The sequence below is a fragment of the Myxocyprinus asiaticus genome, chromosome 4 (genome assembly GCF_019703515.2).
Source record: "Myxocyprinus asiaticus isolate MX2 ecotype Aquarium Trade chromosome 4, UBuf_Myxa_2, whole genome shotgun sequence".
In the NCBI taxonomy this organism is placed as follows: Eukaryota; Metazoa; Chordata; class Actinopteri; order Cypriniformes; family Catostomidae; genus Myxocyprinus; species Myxocyprinus asiaticus.
In genome coordinates this window covers 37,480,011-37,495,077 of record NC_059347.1, presented here as the reverse complement: position 1 = coordinate 37,495,077, position 15,067 = coordinate 37,480,011, and the positions used below count along the sequence as shown (strand labels likewise).

Genomic DNA, 15,067 nt, shown 5'->3' with positions numbered 1-15,067 from the left:
ATTTTGTCTTTGCACTTTTTATTTATTTTTGCACTTATTATTTATTTATCTGCACTTATTTTTTGATTGACGCTTTATTTTTGGATCCGTGACCGCAATACTTTTGACGGGAGTTTGATCCCATAGACCTCATTTGTCAGTGGGCTGAGCGTGGATTGTGTTGTCGACACTCGCACGCCGTCTAGCGGTGAATTGGAGCAGCGCAGCAGTGATGGCGTTTTTGCAAGTATTGCCCAGTGGACTCTGATCGCGTCTGTTCCTCCTCAGGCCTGTCTGATTTGAGGGCGTTTTGTGATTTTGAGTTATGTGGGGCACTCTGGTCAGGACGATGGTGAGTAAGCAAGTTTTTAAACGTAATCTGATCTTTTAGCGTACATAAACAAGGCTAACTGTCAGTCTGTACGGTGAGTATGAGTTATGCTGTACTGGCGTGCAGGTTGTTTATTGTTAGTTAGCAGTAAAGCTAGCGGAATATGAAGTATTGACAGTTTACCAATATTGGTACAGTACAGAAAAGCAATGTCCACTCGACAGCTCCTTCAGTACTGCATGCAGATACCTAACACCATCGTGTAATTGTATCACGGGCCTTGTCAGCTCTAATGAAGGTGTTTATTTTGTTAATGACAGACGCAACAATATGTTTACTACATGTTGCATTACTGGCAGTCATGTACAATGCTGAGTCATTTGATTAAAGTGAGTCTGCTCACTTTCACGTCCAGTTATTCATAGATGGATGGTATGTATGATTAGATCTTTAATTAGACTACATTTTTTTGGCTTCATCTTTCAATTCATTGGTCTTCTGTCACTTTTTGGTACTAATGTGAAACCATCTTCATAAAATAAGCCAAGTGACCAATGCTATTATCTCATATTGTCTATGCAAGGTAAAAGTCTTGGACACATAAGATGTTTCACAAAAACATTTGTCTTAAGATGGTTATTTATATCTTCAGCTTTAGTGTGTCAATAGGAAATAGAAATGTTAGACTCCCAAACATTACTTTGCAAATAGAAAAGATTAGAATAGAAAAACAGGGAGCCCTGCAACAGATGTCATGGCCCCCACAAAGCCCCCCACTGAACATCGTGTCAGTCTGAGATTACATAAAGAGACGGAAGCAATTGAGACCGCCTAAATAGATAGAAGAACTGTGGCGAATTCTCCAAGAAGCTTGGAACATCATATCTGCCCACAACCAAGAAAAACTGTGTCCATGTGACCTAGGAGAATTGGTGCTGTTTTAAAGGCAAAGGTGGTCACACCAAATATTGATTTAGCTTTTTTATGTTTACTGGACTTTGTATGACATTAAGTGATCAATGAAAACTATTTCATTATTTTTGAAGACATCCTCACTATGCAACATTTTTCACAAGTGCCTAAAACTTTTGCACAGTACTGTATATATACACACACACACACACACACACACACACACACACACACACACACACACACACACACACACACACAGACAGCTCTGGAAAAAAATAAGAGACCACTGCAAAATTATCAGTTTCTCTGCATTTACTATTTCTAGGTATGTGTTTGAGTAAAATGAGCATTTTTGTTTCATTCTGTAAACTACTGACAACATTTCTCCCAAACTCCAAGTAAAAATATTGTCATTTAGAGCATTTATTTGCAGAAAATGCCAACTGGTCAAAATAACAAAACAGATGCAGTGTTTTCAGACCTCGAATAATGCAAAGAAAACAAGTTCATATTCATTTTTAAACAACACAATACTAATGTTTTAACTTAGGAAGAGTTCAGAAATCAATATTTGGTGGATTAACCCTGATTTTCAAACACAGCTTTCATGCTTCTTGGCATGCTCTCTACCAGACTTTCACATTGCCGTTGGGAGACTTTATGCCACTCCTGGCGCAAAAATTAGCTTGTGAACATCCATGTTCCTCTTTATCACATTCCAGAGGTTTTCAATGGGGTTCAGGTTTAGACATTCGGCTGGCCATGACAGGGTCTTGATCCGGTGGTCCTCCATCCACTCCTTGATTGACCTGGCTGTGTGGCATGGAGCATTGTCCTGCTGAAAAAAAAAACAATCCTCACAGTTGGGGAACATTGTCAGAGCAGAAGGAAGAAAGTTTTCTTCCAGGATAACCTTGACGAATCTGCCCAATTCCAGCCTTGCTGAAGCACCCCCAGATCATCAATGATCCTCCACCTGGTCGTCTAATGGTTAGATGGAGACCTGAAGAGGCCTTCAAGCCACAGTGTCTCACACGCACTGTGAAATCTGGTGGAGGATCGGTGATGATCTGGGGCTACCACAGGAGCTGCTGACACAGTTCTACTCGGCTGTCATTGAGTCGGTCCTGTATACATCTATAACTGTCTGGTTTGGTTCAGCCACCAAATGAGACAGAAGGAAACTACAATGGACAGTCAGGACTGCTGAGAGGTTTATTGGTGCCCCCCTGCCCACCCCCAAGACCTGTACGTCTCCAGAGTGAGGAAACGTGCTGGTAGAATCACTCTGGACCCCACACACCCTGCCCACTCCCTCCTTGAACTGTTGCTCTCTGGCCGGCACTACAGAGCACTGAGCACCAGGACATCCAGGCACAAGAACAGTTTTTACCCTCAGGCCATTTTCCTCATGAACAGTTAAGGACTCCCCCATAGTGCAGTGATGTAAATACAAATCTTATGTACATATGTAAATTCACATATTTAATTCAATAACTGTACATACCCCTACCTTGCACATATATTACCACTTGCACATGTGCATACGCCATTCTGTTGTATGTCCTGTTATTTATACTCTTACCTTGTTTTATATTCTGTGTTTCACTGTAATGTTCTGTGTGCATTTTTCCTTGTGTATGTGAGAACACTTGGCAATAAAGCTCATTTTGATTCTGATTCTAGAATAAAGCAAAAATTTTCATTTTACTCAAACACATACCTGTAAATAGTAAATCAAGAGAAACTGATAATTTTGCAGTGGTTTGTTAATTTTTTCCAGAGCTGTGTGTGTGTGTGTGTATATATATATATATATATATATATATATATATATATATATATATAAATAATAAAAACTATGTTCTGATCTCTGTTATCTGTGGTCTAATACAGTCACTGTTACATCACCTGGGATATTTTCAGGTCAAAGCTGGCATGGTGAAACCCTCCAGCCTGGTAAAGCCTTTGTCAGTGACACGGATCACTGGTCGCTACTTGGCCCACCAGGAAGGTCTGCCTAAGCTACCAGTGCCACCCCTGAAACAAACATGCGATCGCTATCTGGCTGTTCTGGACCCCATCGTAGACCCGGAAGAACTGAATCACACCCGCCAACTGCTGGAGGAGTTTCAGAAGCCAGGCGGTGTTGGAGAGCGACTTCAGAAGGGCCTGGAGCAGCGAGCAAGGAAGACAGAGAACTGGGTAAAACCATGTGGAGTAGTCAGGAGCCCATTGTGGGGGCAAATACATAACTATGTAAAACAAAAAATCGTTGTACTTAGTATCACAGTGCTTTTTAATCCAACTACCAGTAGCTTTTTTTAAAGGTTTGTTTTCTTTTACTCCCACTCTTTCACTGCTAGCTCTCTGACTGGTGGTTACAGACAGCCTACCTAGATTACCGGATGCCAGTTGTCGTACATTCAAGTCCTGGGGTCATCCTTCCCCGTCTAGAGTTCAGTGATCGTCAAGGCCAAATGAGGTTAGGCCAGGGTGGATTCATATATACGTCAGAAATAGTCAACTAATTTTATAAGTAACCACTAATTTTAACACAGCTCATTTAGAAGTCTGCTGTTATGTGCCACTTTAAACATCTTATGTCGACACATAGTGTTTAATACTATTAGGCCAACTTACTAATGAAAAGTAGGCTAGATCTGAATCATCTGATTCTGAATCAACACTATTCAGATTTTAGCTGAGCATCATTTTAGTATGACCCCTCTTACACCTGGTATTAAGATGCGTCTCAGGTGATCCGATCACGTGGTGGTCAGGTGAGACACACATCGCTGTTTACACTTGGTCGCTTAAATGCGTCTGCTTGTGTTTGGATTTTGAGGGGAGGAACTCATGACGACATCAATCACTATGTCAGTGTGTTACTGTATGATGATAAACTGCAAAAAAGTCATAATAGACGAGAAAGCACAAAGATATTGGCATGCTGTTTCTCCCAGATTCAGCTGAAATTTCATCTAAGCACAAACACAACATTTCGAGCAGAATTCTCTGTTATTTTAGTGGATTACCTGTATTAAGGAGCTTCAGATGTTCGTACTTCTCATCTGTGTTTACATCTGACACTGAAGAAGATCTGTGGAGTTCTGTTGCTTTTGTATGTATCTGCTTTTTTACATTTTCAGTTCGGACGATTATTTCATTTTAAAGCCGCTCGTAACCGCCATGTTTAAACTCTTGTTTTAGTGCAGCGGTTGATTGACAGTTGAGGATGGCGCTTCGCTGCTGTCTTGGATTTACTGAGGACGGATTAGCATTTACACCTCAAATGCGATGTGGTCACATGCGTCTACCCTCTTATGTGGTTTTTGTGATCAGATCACAAAATGCTTTAGATCCAGTTTAGACCTGTATTTAGCGCTGACCACATGTGATCGGATCACCAAAACGCGTACCAAGTGTAAATGGGGTCTAAGTATGTTTGATTGGTGAGTCAGATCATTTTCATTTTACATTTATTTATTTGGCAGATACTTAAAAGTATTTTGCAGTGCATTCAAGGTATAATTTTTTAGCAGCATGTGTGCTCTCCGGGAATGGAACACATACAGTTGTGCTCAAAAGTTTGCATACCCTGGCAGAAATTGGGAAATTTTGGCATTGATTTTGAAAGTATGACTGATCATGCAAAAAAAAAAGTATTTTATTTAAGTTTAGTGATCATATGAAGCCATTTATTATCACATAGTTGTTTGGCTCCTTTTAAAATCATAATGATAACAGAAATCACCCAAATGGCCCTGATCAAAAGTTTACATACCCTTGAATGTTTGGCCTTGTTACAGACACACAAGGAGACACACACAGGTTTAAATGGCAAAGGTTAATTTCCCACACCTGTGGCTTTTTAAATTGCAATTAGTGTCTGTGTATAAATAGTCAATTAGTTTGTTAGCTCTCATGTGGATGCACTGAGCAGGCTAGATACTGAGCCATGGGGAGCAGAAAAGAACTGTCAAAAGACCTGCGTAACAAGGTAATGGAACTTTTTAAAGATGGAAAAGGATATAAAAAGATATCCAAAGCCTTGAAAATGCCAGTCAGTACTGTTCAATCACTTATTAAGAAGTGGAAAATTCAGGGATCTCTTGATACCAAGCCAAGGTCAGGTAGACCAAGAAAGATTTCAGCCACAACTGCCAGAAGAATTGTTCGGGATACAAAGAAAAACCCACAGGTAACCTCAGGAGAAAAACAGGCTGCTCTGGAAAAAGACGGTGTGGTTGTTTCAATAATCACAATACGACAATACTTGAACAAAAATGAGCTGCATGGTCGAGTTGCCAGAAAGAAGCCTTTACTGCACCAATGCCACAAAAAAGCCTGGTTACAATATGCCCGACAACACCTTGACATGCCTCACAGCTTCTGGTACACTGTAATTTGGAGTGACGAGACCAAAGTAGAGCTTTATGGTCACAACCATAAGCACTATGTTTGGAGAGGGGTCAACAAGGCCTATAGTGAAAAGAATACCATCCTCACTGTGAAGCATGGTGGTGGCTCACTGATGTTTTGGGGGGGTGTGAGCTCTAAAAGCACGGGGAATCTTGTGAAAATTGATGGCAAGATGAATGCAGCATGTTATCAGAAAATACTGGCAGACAATTTGCATTCTTCTGCACGAAAGCTGAGCATGGGATGCTCTTGGACTTTCCAGCACGACAGTGACCCTAAGCACAAGGACAAGTTGACCCTCCAGTGGTTACAGCAGAAAAAGGTGAAGGTTCTGGAGTGGCCATCACAGTCTTCTGACCTTAATATCATCGAGCCATTCTGGGGAGATCTCAAACATGCGGTTCATGCAAGACGACCAAAGACTTTGCATGACCTGGAAGCATTTTGCCAAGACGAATGGGCAGCTATACCACCTGCAAGAATTTGGGGCCTCATAGACAACTATTACAAAAGACTGCACGCTGTCATTGATGCTAAAGGGGGCAATACACAGTATTAAAAACTAAGGGTATGCAGACTTTTGAACATGGGTCATTTCATTTTTTTCTTTGTTGCCATGTTTTGTTTTATGTTTGTGCCATTCTGTTATAACCTACAGTTAAATATGAATCCCATAAGAAATAAAATAAATGTGTTTTGCCTGCTCACTCATGTTTTCTTCAAAAATGGTACATATATTACCAATTCTCCAAGGGTATGCAAACTTTTGAGCACAACAGTAACTTTGTTGCTAGCACCATGCTCACCTGTTACTGGAGCTTCTTTTAGAAAACGGAAATATTTTTCAAGTGTTTCCACATGAACTAAATCCACAGGCAGCACTAGATTTGACACAGAGTAACATTACTACAGGGTGAGGCACTTGTTTCGTGTTACCCATAATGATGACCTTTGTACAGACTAACCCTCTCTAACCAAGCTGAGCTTTGCGATTTAGAGAGTACAAATTGTTGTTGCTCTCAGTAGAGTGATGGCCAGGTGCCAGCCTTTCCTCTTGAATACTGTGTGTGTGTACATATATATATATATATATATATATATATATATATATATATATATATATCAGTATTATATATTGAACAATCTGGTCACAGATCAGTAGTAAAATGTGATATGTTGAAATCCCAAACATGAACCAAAGGCACATGACACAGCAGGTGCCTTCTATATCTGCTGTAGAATTGTTTTTTAGCTTTGCAATTTAGAGAGTACAAATTGTTGTTGCTCTCAGTTAAGTGATGGCCAGGTGCCAGCCTTTCCTCTTGAATACTGTGTGTATTATATATATATATATATATATATATTGAACAATCTGGTCACAGATCAGCAGTAAAATGTGATATGTTGAAATCCCAAACATGAACCAAAGGCACATGACACAGCAGGTGCCTTCTGTATCTGCTGTAAAATTGTTATAATGGCAATATGTTTAAATACTTGTTTAAAATAACTGTAAAATTAGCAGTCTATAATTTTTTTTGTTTTTTTCTTCTCACAGATATGCTGCTAAATTAATCAGTGGAGTTTTAGATTTCAAGACCATGATTGACAAGTGAGTGACATTCTTTCCAATGAAAATTCCAATGTCCCCGAAACATACAGTACAATACAGTGTAACATACACTAAATGGCCTAAAGTATGTGGATACCCCCTGTAACAAATCCCTTGGTTCCAGGGAATGAGGAAGTGGTAGACGGCATACTTTGTTCAAATAATATTTCTTTATTGTTCTTTTTACATCTCACTTTTCAGCAGAACACCTCTTTAAACACACACTCACAGCTCTGAAGCTTGGCTCTCTCTCCCGTCTGCCACCATCTCCTCACCTTTTATCTCCGACTCACAGCTCACTGGGGATACAAATCAGGTGTTTCCACAGGTGTAAATCCTTAACTACGCAGCTTTCCAGGACCTCACTCTCCACAGATCGGCACTCAATCACACCCCCGCCTCCACATTCCCCCACTGCCCGACTCAGGCCAGGGAACTGTCCAGCCTGCTACCGACTCCCCCCTTTTCTGAGAGAAAAAATCGGTCACAGCCATCTGCTCCCCCAGTCTGTGGACCACCTCGAATTTAAAGCCTGAAGTGCCAGATACCAACGAGTGATCCACGTGTTAATACCCTTCGGTGGAGCCATTGGAGTGGGGCATGATCCGAATGAAGGCCCTCCCAAGCAGGTAGTACCGGAGGGTGAGGACTGCCCATTTGATGGCCAGGCACACTTTCTCTATTGTGCTGTACTTCGTCTCATGCACCAAGAGTTTCCGACTAATGTACAGCACAGGGCGCTCCTCCCCCTCCACTATCTGGGATAATACAGCCCCCAACCCCCTGTCCGACACATCTGTCTGTAACAAAAAAGGGAGAGAGAAGTCAGGGGAATGCAAGAGTGGTCCACCACAGAGTGCAACTTTCACTTGTGTAAATACCTGTTGGCACGGCTCCGTCCACTGGACCGGATCTGGTGTTCCCTTTTTAGTGAGATCAGTCAGTGGGCTGGTGACATCCGAATAGTTAGATACAAACCTACGATAATAGCCAGCCAGCCCCAGGAACTGTCTCACCTCCTTTTTGGTCTTGTGTCATGGACAAGTCGCAATAGCTGCTGTCTTATCAATTTTGGGACGCACTTGTCCATGACTCAAGTGGAAACCCAGATACCGTACTTCCACCTGTCCAATTGCACACTTCCTCGGATTTGCTGTGAGTCCCGCCCATCTCAGTGATTTCAGGACGGCCCTCAGATGCTGGATATGCCGCTGCCAATCATTGCTATATATAATAGTATCGTCTAGGTAGGCAGCAGCATATGCAGAGTGTGGGCAGAGAATTTTGTCCATGAGTCACTGAAACGTAGCCGGGGCCCCAAACTAACCGAACAGAAGGGTAACGAATTGGTGTAACCCAAACGGAGTGGAAAAAGCCATTTTTCTCAGGACATGGGAGTCAAGGGGATCTACCAATAACACTTCATTAAATCCAGTGTCAAATCAAAATGACCCACACCTAACCGAGCGGTTCGTCAATGCGAGGCATGGGGTACGCGTCGAATTTAGACACTGCGTTAACTTTTCTATAGTCCACACAATCACTGTGGGACTCCTCAATTACCCCCATATATAGCATGGCCTTGAGTTCTTCCCAGACCACTTTTTTCTTGTGTTCTGGTAACCGATAGGGGTGGGAACGTACCGCCACTCCCGGAGTCATCTTAATGTGGTGTTCTATGAGTTTCGTACGACCGGGTAGAGGCGAAAACACATTGGAAAGCTCCTTTTGAAACCTGGCAACCTCATTGACTTGGAACGGTGAGAGGCGGTCTCCACAGGGCACCGGGGTGGTTTGATGAGTGGTTTTTGATTCCACCTCCAGTCCTAACTCCGCCCTCTCTAGGACGAACATCACCAAAGCCACAAGTACCACCTCTCTCCACAGTTTTAAGAGATTCAGATGGTAAATTTGCAGTGCTTCATCTCTATCCGTTCATCTTACCTCATAGTCGACTCCCCCAACCAACTGACCATGTGACCTCAGAGGGCCCTTGCCACTTGGCTAATAATTTAGAGCTCGATGTGGGTAATAACATGAGGACCTTATCTCCCTGTGACAATTCTCGTAGATTATTTACTGCCAACCCGTTGCAGGATGGCTCTTTTCAGGTCCAAGTACTCCAGCAGACTTGCAACAGGTAGCTGTTGTAATGCAAGCTGAGCCTCCACCGACAACAAAGGCAACAGATGGACCGCCCACTGTGCTCGGGACCACCCCGACCCCTCCATGGCATGCTCGAAAAGCTCTGAAGACTTCGGTGTTGTCCTGTGGTCCCATCTTCGCCAGCGTGATCTGAGGCACAGCAGGCGGGGTCGGGTCGCTGCTGGAGTACCCTCTGTGGCATCAAGCTCCAGATCACCTCTCTACCTGGGCTTGCATCATGGCCTGGAACCGTTATTCCTGCTCTGACCGCAGCTCCAGGGGGCCCTGATGTTGAATCTGGTGGATGCCAGCGAGGGTTCTGATGGCCAGCAGCGAGGATTCCATGACAGCGAACTTCCTCCTTCCTGGGTTTTCGGCACCACTGTAACAAATCCTTTGGTTCCAGGGAATGAGGAAGCAGGAGACGGCATACTTTGTTCAAATAATATTTCTTTATTTTTCCTTTTACTCGCTTTTTGGCGGAACACCTCTTTAAACACACACAGCTCTCTCTGACTGTCCATACAGTATACTGTACATATATAGTATGTTATAAGATTCTGAGACTTTTGAAATGAGAACATTAGGTATTATGTTTGTCCCTTTTGATCAGTGAAACATTGCCAGTGGAGTATCTAGGTGGGAAACCACTATGTATGAACCAGTACTATCAGGTGCTCTCGTCCTGTCGGATCCCTGGAACAAAGAGGGACACTGTGGTGAACTATGCCCTGGACAAGAGGCCCCCCACACATATCACCGTAGTGCACAACTTCCAGGTCAGTCCCTGTTACATACTTCCAAGCATGGTGCAAATTTATCTTTTTGCCACACTTGCTAGTGATGGGTGTATTGAGAAAATTTACCAGCCATAAATATTTCTTACCAGTAATGAAACTACTGTATATTTTGCATTATTTTTATTTAAAGACATGACCAATGACAGTCTGGTCAACTACAGTTTAACCCACATCTTGGCTAAGTATAGTAATAAGCACCTTCGTCTCTTATTCTTTTAACATGTAGTTCTTTGTGCTGGATGTATACAACAGTGACGGTACCCCACTGACTGTAGATCAGATCTACATGCAGCTGGAGAAAATCTGGAACTCTTCCTTACAGAGCAACAAAGAGCCTATTGGCATCCTCACCTCCAACCACCGCAACAGCTGGGGCAAAGCTTACAACAACCTCATCAAGGGTGGGGATGTCAGGCTTTGTCAGGCATATTAATGTCTTTAATGCTGGCAGTATAATGTGTTTTAAAAAAATACTGTGTGACATTAACATTAAATCTACAAAGCACAGTTAGTAAGAGCTCAAAAAATAAAACTTGAAAAAGACAACAATTCAATACATTTTAAAGCAGTGTAAAAACTATACATGTATTTATAATTAGGGTTGTACATTTGCCATGATAACTCTAGAGAGAAGTGCACGTATTTTTCCATGAAGATCCTTAATTGATACTTTGTCACTTTCAGATAAGACGAATAAAGAGTCTGTGAGAGCCATTCAGAAGAGTATCTTCACAGTCTGTCTGGACGCTCCCATGCCACGAGCATCTGATGACATGTACCGCACCCGAGCTGCAGTTCAGATGCTGCATGGAGGAGGCAGCAGGTGGAACAGCGGAAATCGCTGGTTCGACAAAACATTGCAGGTTGGACCTATAAACAATGATAGATTTGTTTTCATGTTTATGGTCCCTCATATGGCAATAAAAGAATAAGCATTGATTTTGGCTGAGATCTATGGCAAAGACATTGATGCTGTCTCTCCAATCACTGTTTTTGTGTGTCTGTAGTTTATTATTGGAGAGGATGGGACATGTGGGTTGATTTATGAACACGCTCCTGCTGAGGGTCCACCTATCGTGTCGCTGATCGACCATGTGGTGGAATACACGTAAGACAAAAACTGATTAAATGTGAACAATTAATTTCAGATTGTAACTACAGTATAGTAAATGTAGCTAAGATGCCACTTGGTTGTATTGGTGCAGGAAGAAGTCTGAGATGGTCCGTACCCCAATGATCCCACTGCGTATGCCTCTGAAACTTCGTTTCAACATCACGCCAGAGATCAAAAAGGACATTGAGGAGGCCAAACAAAACATGAATATGTGAGAAACTGAGAGATTTCACTCAACATCAAACCTCATTTGTCTTCATGCCTCGTTGAAATCATTTGGTCTGAGGGGTGTTCAATTTGATCTGCGTAGCATTTGATGTATCTGTTGTTGTAAGAAACAGACACACTACAGTTTGCAAACATGAATAATATATCAATTTTTTTATTTATTTATTTTAATATGGGATGACCAACATGGTACTATTGTTGACTAATGAACCCTCTTACTATAGATTGTATTTCAGGCTGCACCCAAAAGGGGTTTCATATGCTGTGTGTTGCAGATCAGACCAAACATATAGATGAGCCAGCCACGATCCATAATTACTGGTGCTCTCTTTTTTGCAGTATGGTTCATGAATTGGATATGAAAGTCAGGGTGTTCTCGCATTTTGGCAAAGATTTCCCAAAGTCGCAGAAGATGAGCCCTGATGCCTTTATTCAGATGGCTCTCCAGCTAGCATACTACAGGTAATCCTCACTATTACAGTCACTCCTGTTATTAATTTTTTCTATTTATTCCCTGATTGTAACCTCCTTTATTCTAATATCTTTGATGCTCAGATTAACAATTTACTGAATTTTAGGATGTACAAGCGCTGCTGTCCTACCTATGAGAGCGCCTCCCTCCGCATATTCAGACTGGGTCGAACAGACACCATTCGTTCGACCTCCATTGACTCGGCCAGATTTGTTAAGGCCATGGATGACCCAACCAAACAGGTGTGGTCATCTCTAGTAGACACTTGAGTTGAATTCATATGCACAGTTTGAATATCATGGCATCAATGAAGTCTACGTGGTCACTTTAAATTTGATATACAGTAGATGTTTTGTTGTGGAGTTTGTCTGTAGATGTTTTTAGTCATTGAGATCACCAATCCTTTACAAAGGTGCATAAGAAGTGTATGAATTTAACTTTTTTGCCCACCAACCACAGTGGCAGGTGATTGCCCAATTTTACCAGCCACTTTGATGTAGTATATATACTGTATATACCGTATTTTCCGGAAATAAAGTCACACCTAACTGTAACTCGCACCGTGTCAAAATCGTGTTGTGAATAAAACAATATACCTGTTATATTCTATTCATTCAGTAACATTAGCAACTGTGGATATTTCTGATATTTGCAACCCTCTTTGCAATGTATTAATTATCCGGTTCACTGACTGAATGTTTTTACTACGAGTGTGATGAAACATCATTTTATGGACATGTGAGGAGTTGCGTTTGACAGCTATTTAGAGCTTGTTAGAACAGTAATATTATGATGGACAAAATAGTACATAAAGTACTTTGTAAAGGCCAAATATTCTGAATTGGATTATGAGTCGCAGGACCTTTCAGATGATGAATAAAACTGCGACTTATGTTCCGGAAAATACGGTAATTTTGAAATTTTTTTTTTTTTTTTTTAGAAAATAAAATATAACATATAATACCAGGCTATTATTTTTATCATGATGATATTTTTTTACAACATTCACATGGAGGCTAAGGAGTAGACAAGCAAAGAATAGAAACTTCTTGTACAAGGACCATTTCTGAGGTTGTACTAAATAATGACTCATGACAATTCACCTGTAGTCCCAATGTCGTTGCATCCTGAAATTGTCTGAGATCATATATGCAGCATTCTCATAGACGACAAATTGTTCCCAGGTGACTGACGGAGAAGAAATAGTGATAACTCGTTATATGCATGTGTTCCGCGAGACAGAGTGCCAAAGCGCCAATAACCCTCTGAACACAGCGAATCAGACTCGTGCATCATCAAGTTTTCTTTCGTCTGGTCTCTTAAAATATTATCAAGTGTGCTTCTTTAAATGCACATCTTTGTCTAATGGCATTTCTTGTCATTTGTCACTCCAAGACGTCTTGCAGGTTGCCTGCCACAGTGGCGGGTAGATGAGCAAAATAACCAGCCACTGCAAATAAATAAACCCGCATTTGGCTGGTGGCGGGTGCAAATTTCATACCCTGTGCATAAGTGTTTTAATTGATCCAACATGGAAGAAATAACATAACCGTAACAATGTCATTTTGATTGACAGAACACAGAGAAAGTGGCTCTGCTTGAAAAAGCTGTCAGAGCACACAGAATGTACACAGACATGGTGAGTGAATTCACACCAAGAGTGTTCAGTTCACCATCATTTTGTTACTGCAATAAGTATGTTTTGTCAATCACCATTAGTCTGCTCTAAAGCTTTTCCACATTCTTCATCCCATGCGTGTATGTGTAGGCGATCCGTGGTCAAGCCATTGACAGGCATTTGCTTGGGCTGAAAATGCAGGCTATTGAAGACCTTTCTGCCTTGCCAGAGATATTCATGGACACGTCATATGCTGTGGCGCTGCATTACAACCTCTCCACCAGCCAGGTACTAACAGAGCTTTCACTGTAAGCACTTTGAGTATTAGAACTCCCAGAGGTAACAACTTGAAACTGAGGCACATGTAAATTATCTCTTATTTGTAAAACTAAGTCTTTGCATTGTGTTCAGTATGGGGTTATATGCAAATAAGTAAATGTATTGCACCTTTAAATGTTCACAGTGTTTGTTTTTTAATTATTTGGCTCATTGAAATAATCAAATGGTGGCTCTTTACATCTAGTCTTTATTTAACTGTGAAACATAACTAAACTGAGCATCTAACACTTATGTTCTTAAATAAGACTGTTCTATACTTTTATTTTATTTTTTCTTCTTTCCCCTGTCCTGTTTCTTTCTCCTCTCCCAGGTGCCAGCAAAAACCAACTGTGTGATGTGCTTCGGTCCAGTGGTTCCAGACGGTTATGGCGTTTGCTACAACCCCATGGAGACACACATTAACTTTGCTGTCTCTGCTTTCAACAGCTGCCAGGACACCAATGCGGCACGTTTGGCCCAAGCTCTAGAGGACGCTCTTGTAGACGTGAAGACCCTTCTGGAGCAGACGCCCAAAGCCAAGCTCTAAGGACAGTTGTGTCAACTAGACTTGCTCTATCTCAACTGACCATTTCTGTCTAGACATTTAAGGAGAGATTTTATTTTGTATTTGACCAGTCCGGACTGGATTTGAATGGATCTTTGACAAGCCTTGAAACTGAATGATAATCCTTAAAATTATATGCCTATGCGCTGCTGTTTGTTTGTTCAAATAGACCCAAAAAAAAAAAAAAAAAAAAAAGAAAGAAAGAAATAGGTCTGTCATTCAGGTTTTGCTGATTTGTGTTTTCTTTGTATTTAATTTTCTGAGTATAGCTATTATACCAGAAATAACTTGGTATTATGGTGAATTTGTGATTAAAGGAAAAAGGTCATGTGATCCTCTCTCCTTTACAAATAAGAGATTAAATGTAATCAAGTACCAAAAAATTATGTAAAGGTTATCCACTGTGTGCATTGTTATGCACTGTTTTAAATGCCATAATGTAAATAGTTACATTTGCAAAGCATTTGTTTCTTAGTTACTATTGTAATTTGCACATTAACATGTTTTTAATAAATATTATGTTTTCTTTAATAACATTTACAAAC

At 41.2% G+C, this 15,067-nt stretch overlaps 1 protein-coding gene across 1 annotated transcript; it reads left to right on the top strand.

Annotated features, from left to right (window-relative positions):
- The first annotated feature begins 187 nt into the window (after positions 1-187).
- Positions 188-15,058, top strand: crata (carnitine O-acetyltransferase a). Its single transcript, XM_051691145.1, has 14 exons — positions 188-331; positions 3,152-3,430; positions 3,592-3,710; positions 7,209-7,262; positions 10,021-10,186; positions 10,434-10,608; positions 10,892-11,070; positions 11,215-11,315; positions 11,413-11,532; positions 11,889-12,011; positions 12,128-12,263; positions 13,598-13,660; positions 13,790-13,927; positions 14,289-15,058. Exons 1-14 carry the CDS (start codon positions 305-307, stop codon positions 14,502-14,504), a joined length of 1,896 nt encoding a protein of 631 aa, XP_051547105.1. The 5' UTR covers positions 188-304; the 3' UTR covers positions 14,505-15,058.
- The last annotated feature ends 9 nt before the right edge of the window (positions 15,059-15,067 follow it).